Source organism: Carassius gibelio, chromosome A17 (genome assembly GCF_023724105.1).
Source record: "Carassius gibelio isolate Cgi1373 ecotype wild population from Czech Republic chromosome A17, carGib1.2-hapl.c, whole genome shotgun sequence".
Lineage (NCBI taxonomy): Eukaryota > Metazoa > Chordata > Actinopteri > Cypriniformes > Cyprinidae > Carassius > Carassius gibelio.
The window spans coordinates 21,366,893-21,390,224 of record NC_068387.1 but is presented as its reverse complement, the minus strand read 5'-3'; the positions used below and the strand labels follow the sequence as shown (position 1 = coordinate 21,390,224).

Below are 23,332 nucleotides of genomic sequence, written 5' to 3'. Positions count from 1 at the left end.
TGACTTTGAAATTATGTTTTGCAGCATCTTGATCAAATCTTGTCTAATATTTGACGTCAAATTGACATCAAGGTGCCCACTGGGTGAACAGCAGCAATGTAAGAAAAGTGTTAATACAGATGTTGTATGTGCAATAAACAATGTATAGTCTATGCAAATATTATTACTAAAAACATACATTTTCACCTATATTTGTTGTGGTTCACGAAATTAACTCAATGTTAGTGAAACATTAACTCAAGCTGAGGGTTGACAGATGACGTCACGTCGTGCTTTTAAAAAAATGTTTATACCGTGTGAATGTGAATGACTGTGTTACACGCACGTTAAAAGTGGAGCATCTTTCTTCCTCAGTCAGTCGAATATCTCCGACAGAACTGAGGTCAGCATGTGAGGATTCATGAAGATTGAAACCGGTCGTTTACAGGCTGGACTATTGTAATGCACTTCTAGGTGGTTGTCCTGCTTCGTCAATAAACAAGCTACAGGTAGTCCAAAATGCAGCAGCTAGAGTCCTTATGAGGTCAAGAAAATATGATCATATTACCCCAATTTTACAGTCTCTGCACTGGCTACCTATTAAGTTCCGTATCAGTTACAAATTATCATTACTTACCTATAAGGCCCTAAATGGTTTAGCTCCAGCGTACCTAACTAGCCTTCTACCACGCTACAACCCATCACGCACCCTAAGGTCACAAAACGCTGGACTTTTGGTCGTTCCTAGGATAGCAAAGTCCACTAAAGGAGGTAGAGCTTTCTCACATTTGGCTCCCAAACTCTGGAATAGCCTTCCTGATAATGTTCGGGGTTCAGACACACTCTCTCTGTTTAAATCTAGATTAAAAACACATCTCTTTCGCCAAGCATTCGAATAATGTTTCTTTTTAATTGTGAGTGTAGTTGCATCTGTTCAAAGTTGCATTTTTATTCATTAGCTTGGGTTAAACTAATTTTACTTTGTTGGATCAGCAGCTATGCTAATGATGTCTGTATTTTGTTTCTATGTTTCGCCACGGGATTTACATCCCGTGGTAACTAGGATTTACACAAGCTCCAGTCTGGATCCAGAACACCTGAGAAGAGATGATGCTGACCCTCAGAGGACCCCAGATGATGCTAACCTTGAATCAACAAACAGAACTAACAATTATTGCTAAATGTGTGACTGAATCATATAATAACTTAATAATATTGATAGTTCATCGTCTAGCTGACTACGTCTTGTATTATTATTATTATTTTTTCTAAAATCCTGTCAAATGTGCACAAACTACTAGCTACTACTAAATATTGTAGAAACATAATTTTCTGTAAAGTTGCTTTGTAACGATTTATTTTGTAAAAAGCGCTATACAAATAAACTTGAATTGAATAAATAAACTTGAATACCTTGGGGAAAAGTTTTCGGCTGTAAAAAAGCGCTTGGTTTTATTGACCAGGATGAAACAATCAAAACGTGCACTGGAATTGACTGACTTGAGCTTTTTGTCTGCTGAGGAAAGGGAAGCCATCCGTCAAGTGCTCTTGAAAGATGAAGATTTAAAACGACTGGAGAGGGGAAGACTCAGGTAAGAAATGGTTGTTCGACCTTCACTGCAGTCTGTAAGTTCACGTGGAGCTGTTTTATACAAGTACGAATGCCAAGCTCTGTTTTCCCGGTTTTCCTCATAAAAGTTTATAAGGATGTAACAGGTTATTTATTTATTTAGAACACATTTTAACGGAATGTATTTTAATTTAACTTAAAATTATTTATATATTTTACAAATTTATTTATTTATTAATTGAAGTGTTGGCATATTTATATATTTAAACATGCTGGTATTTGACCAAACTATTACAGTTCAAATACTTGAAAACTGCTCAATTTGATCCAAAACAGTCAGCAATGGTGTCAGTAGGCATTTGGCATGGTGACACATTAAATTTGTAAACATGCTGCTGCCATACTTAAGCTTGTTGTTATGATAAACCAAGTGTGAGCATCTGATGACCCATATTTAGTGAAAATACCACGTGTTCTGCTTTTGCTACAATCACCTCTGACGGTTAAGTGTGCTGCTTACTGTACATAAAGGGATAGTTCATCCAAAAATATAAATTCTGTCATCGTTTTCTCACCCTCAAGTTGTTCCAAAGTCCATAACTATATACATTTATTTTTCCTGTTGAACTTAAAAGAATGTATTTTATCAATGTATTTTCACATGGGTTAACTTTAAGCAAACTTTCTAGTGAATCCTAACTAGTGAACCAAAGCATATGCTAAACAGCTTATCCAGTTTTTCCTTAATGTGACTATTTTCATTTTGGGCATGAGGGCAATGATTAAGTTATGATGAATTCTGGACATTTTCTAATGTCTTTGGCCAATGTATTCTAAATAGTGAATCTGTATGTGTAGCCTTGTTTGTGCTTTTATGACATATCAGGAAACTGAGGCAGTCAGTCCCTGACTTTCTACAGCTGAAGACTTTGACAGGGGAGTGGTTTGAAGAGCTCAGGGTCAAACAATACAGGCAGCAGACAGATGTCACAGCAGTGGTGAGGTTCTCATGAGAGGGAAGAAAACAGCAGTATGCAGGAGCTCATGCCATCCTCATTGAGATGATGCTGTTATCTTTGAGTACCCACACCACAACTGTCTGGTCATTTCAAACTTTTTGCTTTCTAACTGAGTCATACTCTGCCCTGATTATGTCCTGCATTGCCCTTCTCTACTGTAACTAAAACTTAATTTCACTGTTTATATAATATATATATATATATATATATATATATATATATATATATATATATATATATATATATATATATATATTATAAACTAGGTGCATCTAGATTTGAATCAAGCAGTTTTGATTATATTTTCTGTTTGTTTTTTAACTCTGCTCATAAACCCAATCCGTTCCTTAATGATACACTAGACGAGAACAAGAGCATGAAAAGGAGGATCACAGCACATCTTTAAAGTAATGGCCTTTTTTTACAGGACTGAACTGATTTTCAATATGTACATTTTTCAATATGTGTGTAATATTTTGTATATAATTTTTTTTCCCCCACTGTAATCCATCAGCTGACCCTAGATTAATTAATCTAGCGCTTAGTAAAGAGGTTTGTCATATTATATATTATATTTAGTTTTTCTATAAATATTTAGAATGTTAGAAAATCATGTTATGCTTTGTAAATTACAATATTACAAATTACAAATCTGCGGTTTGGGAAGATTGTTTTATTTGATATTTTTTTTATTTGACTCTTATGATCACAGATACTGCATTTTTTTTTTATTTGACAAAAAGTACAGTAAAAACAGTAATACGGCATAGTAGAAAACAGTTTAAATTGTAATGCTATTATGTCATTTTTATCCTGTGACAAAGCTCAATTTTCAGCAGCCATTATGCCAATCTTCAGTGTCACATGATCCATAAAAATCATTCTGATATACTGAATTGATGCTCAAGAAACATTTCTTATTATTTTCAGTGTTGAAAACAGTTGTGCTACTTAATATTTTGTGAAAACTAAAATTTTTAGGATTGTTTTATTAAATGAATACATCTTTCTTAAAAAAAAAAAAAATAAGTAAAAAAAAAAAAAACCTGCTGACCCCAAACTTTTTAACAATAGTGTAATGTATATATGAGTTCAATTTGGTGATGCTTTGGGCATACTTTTCAGTACAAATGATCTTTGTTTTCAGAGGCATCATCTGCTCCAAGAGTGGATGGAAGAAAAGAAAAACTATGAGCAAAACTCAATTGCCCTGACCCACAATGCAGTTCATCAGAAGTACAACCCAAAGAGCTCTCTGATGACCGAAAAAGATCTGTTTTTCCATTCTTAAGTGCAGTTCAAGACACTAAACCTGAAAGAGGCTCCACAAAACATGCAACAAATCCAGAGCCAAGGCGAAAAATTTACTTCCTCCAGTACTACGGAAAGAGCAACTGTTTGAAGAGAAATGGGTAAAGATCTCCCTCAAACTGAATGCAGTGAAACCTACCGTATTTTTCTGCCTATAAGTCGCACTCGAGTATAAGTCGAATCAGTCCAAAAATACGTCATGATGTGAAAAAAAACATATAAGTCGCAATGGACTATTAGTCGCATTTATTTAGAACCAAGAGAAAACATTACCGTCTACAGCCGCGAGAGGGCGCTCTATGATTTCAGTGTAGACTACAGTAGCACTGAGCAGCATCTCTGGCAGCATAGAGCGCCCTCTGGTGGCTGTAGACGGTAATGTTTTCTATTGGTTCATTTCTCTTGGTTCATTTCTCTCGGTTCATGTCAAATTAATTTTGATAAATAAAGTCACACCTGACTATAAGTCGCAGGACCAGCCAAACTATGAAAAAAAGTGCGACTTATAGTCCGGAAAATACGGTATGCATGATGAAATCAATAGTGTTGAACCTAAACACAAAGAGGTAAAATCACATGTCGAAAATACAAAGACCTTATAGAAGCCATCAGGACCATCAAGTCCAAACACAGAGCCTCCATCTTTAAATTTCATGAATCAAACATAATTTCTAACTGTATCTCAAGCTGAACCTAAAGAATTTAACCAAGATGGTTTCTTAGAAAGATGTTCATCAACTGAGTTTCAGAATCAACCATAGACTTTTTTCACCAGTGACTGGACACTCAGATCTCGAAGGTTCAGAGGAGGTTAATGAGTCTATCAATGCTTTCCAAGATGGTACAGACAGAGATCAGCAGTGTTCAGTTGAATGTACGTTTAGAGAGTCTGGGAGCGATAAACTGGGTCCCTCAGACTGATGAGCATGATAACAGAATGAATGTATCCAGAGATATTCTTAATGATGAGGCAAGTTCAGACAGGAAAACAAATCAATAAGCATTCTTCTGCTGAAAAAGCGTCCCAAAGTCAGTCATTAAAAGGGGGGATTGAAATGGATTCTCATGAATTTCCTTCCGACACTCTGCTGGGGAAATGCTTCCAGTAATTCTGGCAATGACCGACCAGTGGAAATGGAAAAGAAATCCCCTAAAAATATGAGCTGTTGCACAACAAACCAGCGGATATAAGTGTTAAAATGTCATCACCACCTTCAAAATCAAGTGTCAGTGACAAAACTGTGCAAAGATATCTTGATGCTCATAAAGGTAAATTAAAAATAAAGTCATCAAATGATCCGAACTGAGCAACTCAAGTTTTAGCAGAATTAAGCCAAGACAGATGATGGGACATTAGTGCACACTGGAAATGGTGGAGTGCATTTTGAAATTAAACATTACGACAACTTTTGTTGAACCAATTCAACCAGCTAAACCTACAAGTGAAGATGTTGCTGGGCTGGGTCAAGGTTCTCAAGAGATTAAAGTTTAGGAGAACAATGCTGGAACTGAGCAGAGGATGAGGTCAGATATAGTGCTAAGTGTTCAGGCCAGAGCTCAAAAGGCACGACCACCCGTCCTGCAGAAGATCACTGCTTTGAAACCTAAGCAGGAGACTATGATACGGTTCTCACAAAAGTCCTTGTGCCATCTTGATCTCCAGATTCAACAAAAAATGAAAGATAAATGATTATGAGATCTAATATTAGAAGCCGATTCACCATGTTAGCTTGAAGTGAAAAAAAAAAACACTTTTGACTTTAGGAAAAAAACATGGCGTGTCAGATCTACAGGCTTTACTTGAGGAATCCACATCTAAAACTCTACACTGCAGATGCTTGAGAGGCGAGCTACTGTTCTTCCTGGAAATGTAATTTATACTGTTGCAGCACTTGAAATATCATTTCATCATTCCTTTCATCATTCCACTGCAGTTTGCAGTATTGATCAGAGTAGTGTCCTGATTGTCAAATGTAAGCCTATGTTCTCCTTTGCTATTTTTGTCTATATTGTTTTCTACAGTATGTCACAGGATGAAGGTGTTGATTCAGATGATGGTAATACATTTATTGTCCAGCTATGGGTCAGATCTCTCTAGCAGGAAAGACTATTTGGCTAGCGTCCTGTCTCTGACTGATGTGAGCTGGACCTTTTCCATTTCTACTTTGTAATTTTAAGATGTTTAAAGATGTTAAAAGTTTGCCATTGCTTGTCCAAACCTGTCAGTTTATAAACAGTTTATTATTAGTAGTTCCGGCCCCAAATGAATGGTTGAGGCTTGTTTGAAAAACATCATAAAGCCGTAGCATTTTAAGTAAATCAGCTGATGTTTCTGCACATTAAACATCCCAAAAATAATCTAAGCAATAAAAAAAACATTTAAATAACCCTAATATAGTATAAAATTATCTGCATTTAATAATTTCATAGAATGTTGTTAAGTTTTGCTGTCCATGATGTGCTTATGTCACATAAGGGCTGTTGTGCTCCAGTGGGGCGCAGGTTCAAGTACAGACTGTGTCATTTCCCAATCCCATATTCCCCTCTCTCTCCCACCCTTTCCTGTCATCACTCAATTTCCTATCCAAGTACAAGGCAATAAAAGTCCAAAGTGTAAAAAGATGGTGTTCCAGAGATTTATCCATGTTCCTCTCCCTCCCCCATAGGCACACTGGTACTGCTGAGTGTGTATAGTGATGCAGGGGATTTTGGGAATGTTGAAGTACAGGGCTTTGTGGAGTTTGCAGTGATGCAAACTCATGTCTGTCTGTCTGTCTGTCTGTCTGTCTTCAGTAATGCAAAGATCTATACTCTATCCAGACAAGTCACATCGCTGCAAAAGTAAAAAGTTCCATTAAGAAACAGACTGTTAATCTAGTTCACATTGAATCTCTGAGAGTATGTTTCTCTGTGAAACTAAAATATCAAATAAATATTTAATATAACCTTGCATCTTATCTGTACCGTAAATCTCTATTCAGTACAAAGTGAAGCGTGAAGAGCTGCTGGATAAGATTTTGAATCTGTTTTTCTGAGTAGATGAAAAACATACTTTCAAATGATTTTGTGTTTAGGAACAGAGCCTGTAAGTTCTTTCATATAAAGTGATATCTCAGTTCAACCTAGTTATCTGATATAACAGAATATTACATTTTCTTTTGATTATAGACCTCAGAAAATTAAGAATCACAAGTTTCTAATGGATTGTTATCAATTTCACTGAAATATGCCCCTCCGGAGTACAGTTTTAAATGTCGATGTTGCATCTGTGTATTTCACATCATTCTGTATACCTTAGTTTAGAAGTGCAGCTCATGAAAAAAAAGCTTTAAAATGTGTTATTTGATTTCAGGTGGGTCAAAGAACAGCAAAAGGATTACGTTGCCTGATAGGTTTGCGCCTCAGTTTAGGAATAGGTAACAAATCCATTTTTACATTGCAGCTGTATTTTGTACCTAATCTATATTTAGAGTCCTGATCTAAAAGCTGAAGGAAAGTTTCTTGAAGCCATTCCATTAACAGTGTCTCTTTTAACCTGCAGGACAAAGCTATGACAAGAAAGTTGATTGGATGGATTCGATGGATGAGGAAATTCAAATATGGAAAAGAATGTTGGCTAATCCAAACAGCTGGGCTGAGGGAGAGCTTCCTCTGAGGTCCTCCATGACCCCGAGGAAATGAACCTCCTGAGGCTGTGGTCTCAGATGTTTAGTTGCAAAAGAAAAACAGTTGTTGGTTCCCAAAACAAACCAAGCACATTCTATTACCAATTCATTTTCTCCTTTCAGGCATTCTCTTAACAAAAAAGGATATTTTCTGCAATGATAAAAAGAGTATATTAAATAATATGTTGAGAACTTAGTTTGAACATCAGATATGAATATTAACCATTGACTGTATATATGTAATAGTCAATCATGCTTAATCATATTAAATAATTTATCCATGCATAAATTTATATATGTATTTTAAGAAATGTAATTGTTGTGATTCATTCTAAAATTTAATTTTTTAAAGTCGATTGTTCACTGAAAAAAGATAGAACATGTTTTTTTTTAAATTGCAAATGTGATTAGCATTTATATATTCTATAAATTACAGTGCTATATTAATTTAACTTTTAAAAAATGCATAAAATTGTTATATAAATTGACAATGTAAATGCAGTGTTTACATGAATTTACTAATTACTTAAACTTATTTTACAAAACGTAACTGAAGAACTGATCGGACCAGAATGTTTCATTCGTTCGTTCCAAGAGAATCTTTCGAATCTACTGTCGTCATGAAGACAGATAAGCTGGAACATTCCCCAGTGTTTTGAAGGCCGGTTTGCGTCTGTGGCATGCTGCTGATTCTAACAACAGATGGCGGTATTTCACACTTTCACTGCACTCCCTCGTTCCAAGACATTTCCTCCCAAAAAATATAACGGAGATGGAGAAGTTCTGGAAGTCCATAAGTTTGAGTCAGCGGACGTTTAACTTTCCTCCTTCTGACTAAGTCCCTTCGACGGATGGGAGATAAGGAAACTTTCGCCCTAAGAAAACTCATTTTATAGCGAAACTTGCTTATTTTTGAGAGTTTTGTCATTGAAATGTTACAAATAGTTATCGTAATTGTCAAGAAGTTTGGCAGTTTTAACGACTTTCCAGGTAAGAAACATACTATAGGCCTACAACATAGCATTTAGTCAACATGTATTGGAAATATGATAAAACTTAAAAGTTGGTATGATATAAACTGCATAGGCCTCTATTTGTGTGTTTATGCATGTTGTTTTTATGAAATAACGTCATTTATTTCGTTTGTTTAAAGTCTGGATCTGGATAGTATATAGTTTAAAAATATTTTAGTAAGCTAGATTAAATCTGATAAAGGATAGCCTCAGAAGTTTGTTTTCCAGAAATACTGTGTTTTGTGATTAAAAAATGCATGTATATACATATTTAAAAAATATGTTGTCCTTTAGTACTTGAGTTTTAGCCTATTTACGTGTTGCTCTGAATTTTATAAAAGTTTTTTAAATATATTGAAAAGTCAGAAATCCCTAAAGCATTCATTCAGAGCGGGGACTGACCCAGGAACATTTCTGAAGAAGTGCCAAGGACTTATGTTATTGTATTTGACAGTAATATGGAGAGCGAGGAGACAGCTTGGATGTGTTTAACTCTGTGTTTATAATACTCACTGAATTTATTCTCTGTGTCAGCTTGAAGGTTGGTTATCTCCTGTCTAATCCAGAACATCTTTCATCATGGGTGACTGGAGCGCACTGGGGAAACTTCTTGACAAGGTCCAGGCGTACTCCACGGCAGGAGGCAAAGTCTGGCTCTCCGTCCTCTTCATCTTCCGGATCCTGGTGTTGGGGACGGCGGTGGAGTCCGCCTGGGGAGACGAGCAGTCGGCATTCAAGTGCAACACGCTGCAGCCCGGCTGCGAGAACGTGTGCTACGACAAGTCTTTCCCCATCTCCCATGTGCGCTTCTGGGTGTTGCAGATCATATTTGTGTCCATGCCGACCCTCCTGTACCTCAGCCACATCGTGTTCCTTATGCAAAAGGAGGAGAAATTAAATAAAAAGGAGGAAAAATTAAAAGACATCCAGAGCAAAGGAGGAGATGTGGATGTGCTGTTGAGGAAAATTGAAATGAAAAAGTTCAAGTACGGCCTGGAAGATCACGGGAAGATCAAAATGAGAGGAGGGATATTTTACACATATGTAGTGAGCATCGTGTTAAAGTCAATATTTGAAGTTGTTTTCCTGTTGATTCAGTGGCACCTTTATGGATTCAAGCTGTCAACTGTTTATACGTGTCAAAGGTTCCCTTGTCCACATAAAGTAGACTGCTTTTTGTCTCGTCCCACCGAGAAGACGGTTTTCATCATCTTTATGTTGGTCGTTTCACTGGTCTCTCTGGCCCTCAATGTCTTTGAGTTTTTTTATGTGATTTTCAAGAGGATGAAGGATCGATTCAAAGAGTCAGAGAAAAACTTTGAAAGCGCCTGTAATATCAAGGCCTGCCCAAGGAACCCGTCCAGATATGGGTATTACAACGACTGCTCGGCCCCCCTCCCTAATCTGGGCTATAACCTAGATATGGGCGATAAATCCAACTCCTCTGACAATTACGACAAGCAGGCTAATGAGCAGAACTGGACTAATTACAGTACAGAACAGAACCAGCTGGGTCACACTCGGCGTTTTCCATATCCCGAGAAAGTGACTCTGGGGAAGGATCTTCTGCTGCTCAAAGAGCTTGAACCTCGACCCAGCAGTCGAGCGAGCAGTCGGGCCCGGCCGGATGATCTTGACATCTAGCAGAAGCCTCAAACACAGGTCCCATGGACAATTTCTAGCTTTTACAAGCCGTGAACATAAAAAATAAATAATAATAAAACAAAAAACACTGTGAAAAGGACACTGTCACTGACATCCAAAGAGTAATATTTTAACATTTATATTTATTTTAAGAGTTTTTGCTATTGTCACTCAAGCCAAACAGTTTTTTTTTATGTAAACTGTATTTGCGCTGTGATTGTAAGAATTTAAATAATTTCATAGGTTTACTCTAAAATAAACATTTAATACAGTAAGTATATGAGTAGTTGGTGCATATGTGTCCATATGTTTTCTTTACAAGTTTTTAAGTAAAAAATTATAACCAAAATTGTATGTCTTAAGTCATGTAACAGGTTGCAAATTCTTTTAGAATTTTCCACTATTTTAAGCACTATTTTGCCTCACTTCACTACACAAGTTTTAAATGCTGCAAATATTCCATAGCCTTTCTAATTTATGAGGTCATAGATAATAATTATAAGTAGAAGTATTAATACTCCAGTATAAGTAATACTTTTAATATATATATATATATACAAATATTAGAATTTGAATTGTTAAAGCTAAAACAAAAAACATGTTTAAATACATTTTGTCAACTGAAATAAAATAAGTTATTTTAGTACTTGATGTACTGAAAGAACTAAAATAGAAAAAAAACTTTAAAATAAAAATGGAAAATACACAAATAAAAACAAATTCTATAATAATTAGAAAAACTTTAATTGTGAATAATAATAAAAAAAACACTTAAAATAAATAAAAAATAAAAATAAAAAAATGTCAACTTCCAAAAAGTATTTAATGTCATTTACCCATATGCATTTTAAATACAGCATATATTTTATATTTTTCAGGGCGAAAAAAGTGAAATCAAGTAATATGTGCAATGTTCTACAGCACATGTAAATCTATTCACTTTAACTCTACTGGAATAAATTAAGATCATTCATTCAACTCCAGCAGGAACTTAACACAAACATTCTTTTTTTTCCATTCTTCTTTTCCAGCAGCATTTTTCCATTGTGGGATGTTAGCCAGATCATATAAATGGAGCACTGTTTTCTGGAATCTTTACAGTAACTGTACATGTTTTCTGCTCTGGGCCAGTAAAGCCCAATGTCAACCCACCTGACTGCTTATCAGAGCTAAGTGTAAAGTGTTGACATAAATGTTGGTTAACATATTCACATAATTCACAAGTGGCTAATTGACTCCCTCTGATTGACAAATGAAAGCCCTAAAACTAGTCTGAAATTAAAACAAGTTAACTAGATTCAACTTTTTCCTCTATTCTCAGAGTTTCCTATTTATTCAAAGGGCTAAATGAAAACACATGCTTTCACTCAAGTCTGCCAGCCACATGTGGCTGAGCAAAAAGGCAAAAAACCCTGTGAACTGTGAATGTACATTTATACTCTGAAAGGTATTACTAAAATCTGGGCTATGCATCAAGGACATGGTGCAGTTACGTAGCATACAAGGAATTAAAGTAAATATTTGCTGTTTACTATTGTGTGTAAAAACATTGCATATTATCAAAAGCAGATTAGATGCATTACATTATTTAATGATGTAAAACTGTTGGCATTTCTTGTGTTCCTCATGTGGATGATCAAATGTGACCTAAAGAAATGTGCCCCTGTGAATGTGACTGTTCTTCAGTCATGAAATTAGACTTTGAAGGAGGTTTAATAACTCAGTAAAACATTAGCTTGCCTTAAGCGGTATAGCCTGGATGAACCCATTCCACCAAAAGTAGAGCTCTTCAAAAGTGTTAAGCATAATTGTTCTACATTGTTTATTGACAACTTGAACCTGACAAATGCGTCATCAGTCATTCTGGTTTATGTTATTCTGGTTATGATATTCAGATTATCTGTCTATCTCTATTTATCTATCAATCCGTTCATCCGTCTGTCTGTCTGTCCATCTATCTACATTCATCCATCATCTATTTATTCATCTGTCCATTCGTCAACACATTCATCCATTGTCCATCCATCATCCTTGTATCTATCTGTCTATCGATCGATCTATCTATCTATCTGGCTGGCTAGCAACACAGTAATGTACCTACACAAGGCATAAATTTAAACCTAAAAATAATCCATGTTTTAAAATTTTGGAAGGCCTAAATGTTCTTCAAATGTCAAATTGCTTCCAGTGAAATTGTCTTGAGAAACTTTAAAACTGATTTTTGTTTTAAGTTCCATTTTAGGTTCAAAATAGTACACAAATAAAAGGTAAGAGCAGCCAAGCTCATCTTTGACTCTTGCTTGGCCGAGTGTAAGTTTTGAGGCGGCTGGACATACCTTTCAGCCTGCGAGTTTGTTTAAAAACAGCAGGGTTTAGTTCTGTTAGTTCAGAACATTCTGCAATACCGATTACATTATAGTGTACCATAGTATAAATTTTGCGGTGTCTAATTGTGTGTGACTTTATGGAATAGCACATGTTTGGTATCCTACCTTAATACATAGCAGGACCATAAACTGTCTATAAATAAACGTTTTGTTCTCATTGCTGTGGGGGTTCGTTTTTGAAGTAACAGGCTACATAAAGGCTTTGTAGAAACAGCATGTGTTGGTCTATTAGGCGAATTTAACATAGGTTTAACATCAATCATTTTTAATTACATGAAATATTCTCAATACACCCAAAAGCTCCATGGATACATTCAGGCCTCCTCCTTGGCGATGTAGGGCGTTTGGACAAACAAGGGAGTGGTTATTATAGGCCTTATGGTTTGTGGTGATACTTACTGAGGTTTATTCAACAGTACGGACTGAAGTCAGCCCCACATTAAGCAGCATCATGTGATTTCCTCCAGCATTTTAAGCCGCTTTAAAAGTTTTGAGATACTTTTGAGGGTGAACGTATCTTCTGTATTGTAGGAATTAACTGTGAAGAGACTCCAGTTGTTGGGAAACAATGGCAAAGAGCATAGCTAAAGCTTTCTTACGCTTGAGTTTCATCAATCAAATGGCAAACAAATGGAGAAAACACGATGAGTTTCACAGCTGGCAACTTTTCACCTAACAAAGCTCATGGTTTAACTGTTTTGGGCTGTTGGCTATTTTCCCCCTCAAAATGAGAGTCCAGTGACGCAATGAATAGAAGAAACCTTTAATTTCAGATATTATAAAATATCCGAAGAAAATATAAAAATATCTGGGACCTGTGAGAAGATTTTTCAGACTTTATTTCCACTAAAACAAAAGACAAGATACCAGTTAGGAACTACATAAAGAATATTTGAACTTAAATAATTTTGTGAACTACCCCTTTAACCATGTTTTATTTCATTCATAAGGAGCATTGGATAATGGATATGACACTGCGGTGACTAACAACGTGCCAGTAATGTCTGCGAAAGTGTAGTAATGAATTCCATGGAATTTCTGAGGTAAACTGCAATCGCATGTGCACAATGGAACACGCCTGCCATCTAGCGGCCGAATTTAAGAAGTGCGAATCATTCCGCACAAATGACAGGGACTGTACATGGCAGTTACCACGCAACTTTATCAAATGGACGGGACTTCTGATTGGTCGGGCACAATGAATTGAAATAATATTTCGGTTTTTTTATTCTATTTTTCAAGGTATTTTTTAATGTAGTGGCAATTCCCATATTTTTTATAGGACAGATTCCTTGTGCTGTAGCAGCTGTGATATGATACCTGTTACTGTTCTCAGCGGTGATATGGATGGACTTATTTTAATTACTGAACAATGTTATCGATAAAATCATTTTCTAGAGATTGCTGCTTCTCATTTGACAGGCAATCTTAGGGATTAATACATATAAAAAAGAAAATACAATATTTTAATTGTGCAAAAATGGTCCAACAAGACACGCCCTGACGCGTTCTGAGCCTTCCTGCGCTCCCTGGAGGAGGACATCTTTCCTTATGAAGACCCACCGAATGCTTCAACATAACAGGGGTTAGCTACATGATATGTGATCAAATGTTTTGTATAATTACTTTTACATGTGATAGCAGTTTATTTCAGTTTTTACAATGCTGTGCAATTTATTAATACGAAGAGGATCATCTTATTCTATAGTCATCTAAAACGTACATGTCTGTACTACAGATCATTGGTGCACTGTGATGCTTTAGAGTTGAATGGATTTATATCTGATCATTATTTTCTTTGTGCATCAATGAAAACCGCTGCAAATGCAAATGCATTTCTCTAAAATAAATGATTACATCTACTCGATAGAGAGAGAGAGAGAGAGAGAGAGAGAGAGAGAGGAAGAGAGAGATGCAACTCTTTGAAATAGTAGCTAGCCTGTTTTTTTTACACAGACCTGAAACTGCATGAACATTTTACTTATCGCTTTTTCTTCTTCTTCTTTTACTGTGGAATGTTAGAAATATAAATTTAAAATAAAAAGTTGTTCAGTTGTTCAATCGCAAAGTCCCAGACCTATTATTGGATTATACTATTGAAATTACAGTGTCACTTCTCGCCATGTATTTGAACAAATCACAGCTTCAGTTGATAAAAAATCCATCCAATCAGTAGGTCTTCCCCTAAAGCCCCGCCTCCTTGACAGTATTAATTAGTTTGGGCTTTGCTGTCCCAAACCCTGAAGAGACTGTGAGCTCAGTGACTGTACAAGGACAACTGTGTGTTTGATCACTGCATTTAAACTCTCAATATGGTTGATGCATTCTGTGCAACTTGGAAACTGGTTGACAGCAAGAATTTTGATGAATACATGAAAGCACTTGGTAAGTAAAAATAAGATATTATTTCGCAGAAAGACAGAATTTCTCTTAACACATTGCACATGCAAGGTGCAATTGTACAGTCTAGTGTGTTTGAGTGCATGATATTGTCTGTATAGTTTATATAATGTTATTAATATTTTTGTTCTGTTTTTTTTATTTTTGTTTTTTCCCCTACAGGTGTTGGTTTTGCCACTAGGCAAGTAGGCAATGTTACCAAACCCACAATTGTCATAAGTCATGAGGATGACAAAGTTGTCATAAAGACACTGAGCACCTTCAAAAACACTGAAATTTCTTTTAAACTGGGAGAGGAGTTTGACGAAACCACAGCAGATGACAGACATGTAAAGGTTTGTGTTTTGATTTAGCTTTTTTCTTCATTCACTGATGCATGCATTGTCCACAATATATCTAAAGTTAGTTTTACAATACAAATTTAAAGCAGTTTTTTTCAGGTTAGGTCTCTTTATACCTTGCATGAATTTGATCGTATTATGATATAATTTTAGTTTATATCATGCACAATTATAAAACACTACTAAAATGCATTTTTTCATCTCATTATAGTCCACTGTAACCTTGGAAGGGGACAATCTTGTCCATGTTCAGAGGTGGGACGGCAAGGAGACTAAGTTTGTTAGAGAAATCAAAGATGATAAAATGGTTATGGTAAGGAGAATTTTTAATATTAATTTAGAATTTTAAGTCAAATTTTAATCAGTGTCATGGATATTTAATGTTCCTAAATTTTCCCTCCTCATCTTTGCTGTTTCCAGACCTTGACCTTTGAGGATGTGCAGGCTGTCCGCACATATGAAAAGGAATAATGTCCAACTAATGGACACTTCAGTGTTACCCTGGCAACTTGACAATATTACAAGGGAATTTTTACATTGTGTTCTCAACTGAGTTTTCCCCTTTTTAAGACGCGAGACATTTTTTGTAAGACCTTTTATATAAAATGCATATCGTGAAGTTTTTGTGAACATTGCCGAATGTCTTTAATGTTAGTGGATTTATAATTGAGGCCTGGCGTTGTGTCAAATTGGATGAAATAAACACTTGTTTAAAAACTAACTCTTTGTTTCTTCCTGTTTTGTGCGAACACTTTAGTTCTCTCATTAGTTTAATATTGAAGGAAATTTCCATATTTGTAATATTTGTCACTCGAACAAGACAATAGCGGTTTATCACAAATACACAATTTTCGGAAACAGAAATGAGAAATGCAAACTGAGGGCTTTACAACATTTATTTTTATTTAAATTTCACAGACAAAATTTAAAACAATATAAAAATACATACATTAAGTTAATTTGTCATTTAACTTAAAATTACATTACAACAAAAAGTGCATATAGAATAAAAAAAGGCATAAGTGAACAATGCATAGTTTTCTTGCAATGTTTCTAATAGAAGACTTTATTACTCTTTAGTAAATGATATAATTTCATTCAGTGTTAAGGAATATATTAAAATGGTTAAGGAATATTTCTGAGATGTTAAATGTTAGATTTTTTAATTGATGAGAATTTTGCACACTAGTTAATATAATGAAACAAATAATTGAATACAAATAATTTATCAGCATCATCCATCATTGTCAATTTAGCATTATGTTGTGAGATCATATACTTGATTTTATGCAATAAACCCATATGAAACTTTAAAAATAAATAATGTGTTAATAGATTTTTTTTGTTTGTTTTATAAGCACATGGTAGATTTGGGATTACATACAATTTAGATTCATTACACATAATCCAGTCGGATTATGAATTGTATCCTTAAGTACTGGGATGATGACCATAAGGTATTAATTATCAGCCATTTCTGTGCTTTAGATGGTAATTAGATTTAGACTTTGAGAATCAACACTTGGCCGCCTTAATCCACCGAACGGATGGCCAGCACTCTTGAGTCATATCTGAGAGGACTGAACTTAATTTATCACTATAATGAACTACTTCACTATGCTAGCATTAAAAGGCATCCACTTCAGACTGAAAACTCAACGACTTGCACAGTTGTGTATCATGAGAAAAAAAGGCTGTCTGAAGGCCTGAATGACTGTTTGTTTGACTTCTGGAGCAGTTTGAACACAAGCGACAATCTATTTAAAAGACTCTTTAGCGAGGGCCAGAGATATCTGCATTTGGATTGAAAATGCCAGTCTGGGAGAAGAACAGTCCTCAGTTTGTTTAATATAATGCTGGGACGAATGATTGTGCACCCTCATGAAAATGTCCTTTAGTAACCCCTCCATAACTCGAACCTTCCAGGAGGGGACACTTTGCCACTGGGGCTAAGTTAATCCTATAATCCATGTTATCTTTACATAGGAGTATCATTCGATCAATTTGACCAACAGATGCTTTATAGCCTATAGCATGATGTTACCATGATACAACCACTTTGTATGTTATATATATACACTTCATAGTCGAAAGTTCTGAATAATTAAACATTTTTATGTTTTTGCTTTTAAAAAATACAGTAAAAACAGTACTATTGTGAAATATTATAATGTAAAAGTACTGTTTTTTTTTTTTTATTTGAATATACTTGAACCTGTGATGCAAAGGTGAATTACGCACTCCAGTGTTATATGATTTGTCAAATATCATTCTTATATGATGAATTGGTCATCCGTTATTTTTGGTGCTCAATTATTAATAATGGTTATTATTATCATCAGTGTTTCGCTGGTTAATATTTTTTTGGAAAGCGTGATACATCTTTTCAGGATTCTTTGATGAATAGAAAGTTCAAAAAGACAGTATTTATTTGAAAAATAAATATTTTGTAATAAATATTGACTTTACAGTCAAAAAAATAAAAAAAAGTAAAAAGAGGTAAAAATTATTTTTAAGACTGATGGGAACCAAATCAAAAAATTAAAATGATATCTTAAGAACCATTTGACCTTCACAGAAATAACTTATCTATTATAATATTTTTTGACTGTACTTTGATAAAATAAATCCGCCTTGGTGAGCATAAGAAACTTCTTTAAAAACATTATTATTTTTTTATCTTAATTATTCAAACTTTTAAGAACTAGTGTAATTAAAAAGTTTAACAGCAGTCCAGTTAATTGAGAAGTTTCAGGGCAAAACAGCAGAAAATGAACTGTCACTTAACATCATGAACTGTAACAGTCTGGTTTGCCTCCTGAAAATGGCTACTATTGCTCAAAATAATATTTCAGTGTGTTCTATATTGTATAGTGTCAGTTTAGTGTGACCCAGGACTGTCACGATGGCTTCAGTCTAACAGCAGATTGTGAATGAACTGTTTCTCTCACAAAAGCGTCGTAATTGGAGTGGAAAGTAATCAGGCTTTGTTCTCTGCATTCACTGCTGATCTAAAAGCATGAAACTTATGAGCAAATTTCCAAGGCAAACATGGAGGCAAGCTATAAATATAGCTGAGATGAGAACCAGTTTTGCTTTTGCTTTTTCTTCAGGACCCAGTTTAAAAAGTAATAACCTTCATCAAACCCATGACCCTTTTTGGATGCAGCTGTGTTGCATTTTCTATTATCTTGCATAGTTTGGAACCTTTTTATCAAGGTTCACCAAAACTCTTCATATACTGTCTGTAGTCTATCAATTTGCGTTCAGATGTCATATAGAACTTGTTTGGACTTGTTTGCCAGCACTGAAGGATATGGGAGGTTTCTTTTCTTTTTTTTTCATTTAAGCTTGATAAGCCTATTTATTTTTGCTATTCTAACTTAATATAATTAGGGCTCAAGCCCAAAGGGCGAGAGGCCTATTGTTTTCCTTAGGATTATTAGGGCTCAAGCCTGGAGGGCGAGAGCCCTATTGTTTTCCTTAGGATTATTTTTTATTATTATTATTATTATTATTTTTTTCTAACGTTACGGGGGCTTTTGGGGTCCTTAACATGCTCGAAAACTCTTGAAAATTGGCACACAGATTGGAACCTGCGGCCATTAGGGTCGGGCAGAGACTGATACACGGGCGTGGCACAGGGGCTCTACAGCGCCCCCTGGAATACTGAGGGCCATATATCACACATACTTGCACGTAGACACATGAAACTCGGTACACATGTAGATCTCATTAAACCAAACAACTTTCGTACTGCATGTCATAGGCTCCGCCCAACAGGAAGTTGGCTATTTAGGGTTTATTATTCATATTTTTGGTCAAAGTTGTGGGGGCTTTTGGGGTCCCTAACATACTCAAAAACTCTTGAAAATTTGCACACACTTTGGAATCTGTGCCCTTTAGGAGCCTGCAGAGGCTGAGACCCGGGCGTGGCACAGGGGCTCTACGGCGCCCCCTGGAACACAGTCATAAATGTTGATGTATAGCTCACACATACTTGCACATATTCATATGAAACTCAGTACACATATAGATCTCATTGTGCCAAACAATTTTCGTATTGCATGTCATTGGGCTCCGCCCAACAGGAAGTCAGCTATTTAGAGTTATGTAAAAAGCGCATGCTCTGGAATTTGATATACTTGTCATAGGTTTTTTACTCGTTTACCACCAAACTCGGTCAACATGATCTCAAGACATTGGGGATGAAAAATTGCCAGGGGATTTTTGATATCTCGAACGGTTTGCTCGTGGCGAGGCGTTGAAATTATGGCGAGAATTGAGAAACAGGAAGTGTCTAATACCATCCACATACATTTCCTGATTTCAATCAAACTTCATCAGATTATTCATTGTATGATGTGGATCACATATATGTGACTATTAGGAGTCAAAGTTATAGCGCCACCAACTGGCAGCAGGAAGTGTGTCATTTTCAAAATGCTTGGAATTCAGCATCTTATTTTTACTCGATTTGCTTCAAACTTCATCAGAATAATGTTAAAACACAGCCGATATAAATCTGCTGGGGGGATATTGATATCTAAAAATATTGTTGCCGTGGCAACATGTCAAACTGGAATACTTCTCAGGTGATTTTGAGGCATATAACATGCTTAGAATTTCATCAAACTCAGAACACATATCAGTATTAGTGACAGCTAGACACTGGCAAAAGTTCATAAGAGGGTGTGGAAGAGGCACTCTATAGCGCCACCTTTTGTCAAAAGTGGGGGGGTTAGTTTTAGCTACAAACACCAAACTCAGTACAAAAATTGTTCTTTTTAAGACGGACAACTTTCTAATTCACAGTCATCAGCTACGACCAACAGGAAGTCGGCTACTTTGATTTGAATGTGGATTTTTTTTTTACATTAAGCTGTGAATTAATGCATACTGCTCAGAGGAGAGTAACACTATACACACCAAACTTTGTCTACATGTTGAAAAAACATTGAGGAACTTAAATTGTGAATGGGTTTTGGATAGCTTGGATGGTTTAGTGGTGGTGATTTTTTTAAATGACAGTAAAAATGGAATTATTAATTTTCCTGCATTTTTAAATTCCAAACACTTCAAAACCTTTTTTCATACAGAAAAACAGTCATTCTGAGGAAATATGCATAGTTTCATGACTTTACAACACTGTATGGATAACAGAAAATTAAAAAACTGTCAGACATCTGATCTCACTCTATCCCCCTGTTTGAGTGTGTGTGCTTAGACTACCATTGTCTGAGAGAAATAGCGCCCCTACAGGTGCAATTCCCGCAAAAAAAAGGGAGGAGACTCTCTTTTATTTTCACTTTTAAATCGGTTAAAATACAAATAAACACTTGGATTTAATTCACACTGACAAGCTAAACCAACATATATGATTATTACCATGTCAGTGCTCATTAATAATTGATGTGTGGTCAGTGATACGTGAGAAACACGAGAGATGAATCACCGCTCTGAGCAGGAGCGTGTGGAATGATGAGCTCAGAAAAAACGAGTTTATTCTTGTTTTATAGCTATTAAAAATAAAGTATTGCAGCGATATCACACAATTCACCAATTAGAACACACCAAGAGCTAAATTCAGATGTTTTTGAACTGTTTGTGTGAAAACGAAATATTCGCGGCTGCCTATCTGAAATCACCGCCTCCGACCAGCGTGTACAGTGTCACTAGTTCAAAACAAACTAATTTGTTCTTGTTTAAGAGCTTTTTCAAATAAAATATTGCCATAAATGCACACAATACACCCATTATAACACAGCAAGCTAAATGCAGGTGTTTGTGACACGTTTATGTGTGCAAGACTATTTGAAAGCGCGACTGGCAGAATAACGTATCTCTCGAGCTGCAGGGTTCTGCCTTTCGTCGTGCGAACGAACACATCACGGACAAGATTATTTCAAAATACATAATAGCTTGGCTAATATAAATGAAAACAGCCACGTGAACATAAACTTTTGAGAAATAAATCTGAAGTGGATCTACTCGGTTTGAATATTAAGTGACCGCATTTACCTGCTTCTGTCTTCAATTTTAATCTATATATATAAAAAAGGAAACTCATTCGTCTTGGCTGCTTTTTTTAAATGTCTGTGCGTATTTATTTATTTACTTTTTTATACATTTTGTATAATTTCATAGTTTATGTATTATAATTATAAAAACATAAATACATTTAGCCACTTACATAGAAATATTTTAGGCCTTATCCTTTTCTGACAGTTTTAGGGATTTTTAAAAATCCTAAAAAAACTTATTTGTGCTGCAAATAATAATTTCAAACTCATTTGATACTGACCTATGACATCCTGTGACATGATATTTATTTGAATTTACATAATCTCATGGATGTAACATTAAATCTGTTCAGCTCACAGATCAAGACTAAGCTGTAATGCAAGCAGAACTTTCACAAATGCTTATAGGTCAATAAAATCATTATTAAAAAAAACTTATAAATCATTTAAGGATTTGATAACACTGTAAAATAATGTCTAATTTGTTAACATTAGTAAATGCATTGGTAACACTTTATAATAACTGCACTCATTAGTAAATAGTCAGTTTATGCTTTATAAAGCCTTGTTTTAACATTAATAGTCAATACTAAGCAGTTTATAAATACAGCTATAAATAGCTTGTTCTTGATTTATAAGCACATATTTATTTCAATATGCAATAAAAGTAAACTGTACACTTGAAATATATATATATATATATATATATATATATATATATATATATATATATATATATATATATATATATATATATATATATATATATATATATATATATATATATATATATATATATATAGTAGGAGACACGTTGGGGATGGTAAAGGTTTTGTCCACTTGGTGGTGCTGTGGTTATGTTTAATTATATATATATATATATATATATATATATATATATATATATATATATATATATATATATGAAATTTGAACATGCACAATTATACAAAAATCACTTTTTAAAAACTACAACAAAAAATTTGTTTGGACTACAACAAGCATTTTCCGGGATTTGTGATATCGAAAAAATTTACGAATGGGATGTGAATTGGTTGAGCTGCACTAAAAAAAGGCAACGAGTGTGATATACACGTAGTTGACCATGAAGACTGGAAGAGAAAAAAATAACTATGAAGGAACTTTTCCTTTACTGATAAAATGAGCCAAAAAAGACATTTCACTCAGACTGAAAAAAAAAAAACAAAATTATTAGATCCTCATGAGAAATATTCAAAATTAGATCACTACAGTAATTACAAAGTAAAGACATGACCACTGGACAGCAAAATGCTTACTGGGTCAGAAGGGTCAGAAAGAAAAAAAACAGATGGAGAAGAACAGAAACACCTAAATTGCAAAAGAATTAAAGTTAAGAATTAGGTGTGACACTATAATGGAGCATTTAGTCTAGAGTGCCACCATTTTCCAGAACTGCAACTTTCCTGGACTCTCAGAATTACAATGTGTCAGGTTCTGAGAGATGTAAAAGATCCCAAAAAAAAAGAACTTAATTAGAATAACATGATGTACTGTGGAATACTATATATTAAGAATTTATATATTGGCTTTATGAACGGAATATTTTGAGTGATTCTTGAAGGACTAGCATCCCCTCCTCTTGAACGACGGTTTGAGGAATATATCTTCCAGATAGTACCGCGACTCCCTATATGCAGAGTATGCAGTCTTCATAGGGCACCAACGTCCAGAGGGGACACCATCCCAGTTGCTAAAAAAAAAAAAAACATTCACCATTCTCCCATCCGCGCTCGCGATCACTCGCACCTCATGTTTGCGGCTCAATTTTTGAATTTTGGATGGACATCAGCCCGGGTAAAGGACATAAGCAATCAGGCACAGAGAAAAGAAAATTAGAGAAAGTAAAAAAAAAATAAAAAAAAAAAAAAAAAAAAAACAGGCATAAATTTGGCTTGACATTGGACATTCGAGAGTCTCAAATTTAGGGACCGTCTCTAA

General features: G+C 35.0%; 2 protein-coding genes across 4 annotated transcripts; both read left to right on the top strand.

Annotated features, from left to right (window-relative positions):
• The first annotated feature begins 1,392 nt into the window (after positions 1–1,392).
• Positions 1,393–10,464, top strand: LOC128031356 (gap junction alpha-1 protein-like). Of its 3 annotated transcripts, none has more exons than XM_052619566.1 (5): positions 1,393–1,571; positions 3,861–3,980; positions 7,232–7,295; positions 7,421–8,534; positions 9,092–10,464. In XM_052619566.1, the coding sequence occupies exon 5, from the start codon at positions 9,137–9,139 to the stop codon at positions 10,199–10,201; it is 1,065 nt and encodes a 354-aa protein (XP_052475526.1). In that variant the 5' UTR covers positions 1,393–1,571; positions 3,861–3,980; positions 7,232–7,295; positions 7,421–8,534; positions 9,092–9,136; the 3' UTR covers positions 10,202–10,464. The 3 variants fall into 3 exon arrangements, with proteins under 3 accessions (XP_052475526.1, XP_052475525.1, XP_052475527.1); XM_052619565.1 differs by having other exon boundaries at positions 3,716–3,980; XM_052619567.1 differs by lacking the exon at positions 7,232–7,295 and having other exon boundaries at positions 3,716–3,980.
• A 4,344-nt stretch (positions 10,465–14,808) lies between these two features.
• Positions 14,809–16,050, top strand: LOC128031516 (fatty acid-binding protein, brain-like). The gene is made up of 4 exons (XM_052619813.1): positions 14,809–14,973; positions 15,151–15,323; positions 15,541–15,642; positions 15,750–16,050. Exons 1-4 carry the CDS (start codon positions 14,901–14,903, stop codon positions 15,798–15,800), a joined length of 399 nt encoding a protein of 132 aa, XP_052475773.1. The 5' UTR covers positions 14,809–14,900; the 3' UTR covers positions 15,801–16,050.
• Positions 16,051–23,332: the final 7,282 nt, after the last annotated feature.

Coding starts and splice junctions, on each gene's coding strand:
- LOC128031516 (XM_052619813.1), top strand. CDS start 14,901: ATGGTTGATGCATTCTGTGCAACTTGGAAACTGGTTGACAGCAAGAAT. Junction 14,974..15,150: donor TGAATACATGAAAGCACTTG/GTAAGTAAAAAT, acceptor TTTCCCCTACAG/GTGTTGGTTTTGCCACTAGG. Junction 15,643..15,749: donor AAGATGATAAAATGGTTATG/GTAAGGAGAATT, acceptor TGCTGTTTCCAG/ACCTTGACCTTTGAGGATGT.
- LOC128031356 (XM_052619566.1), top strand. CDS start 9,137: ATGGGTGACTGGAGCGCACTGGGGAAACTTCTTGACAAGGTCCAGGCG.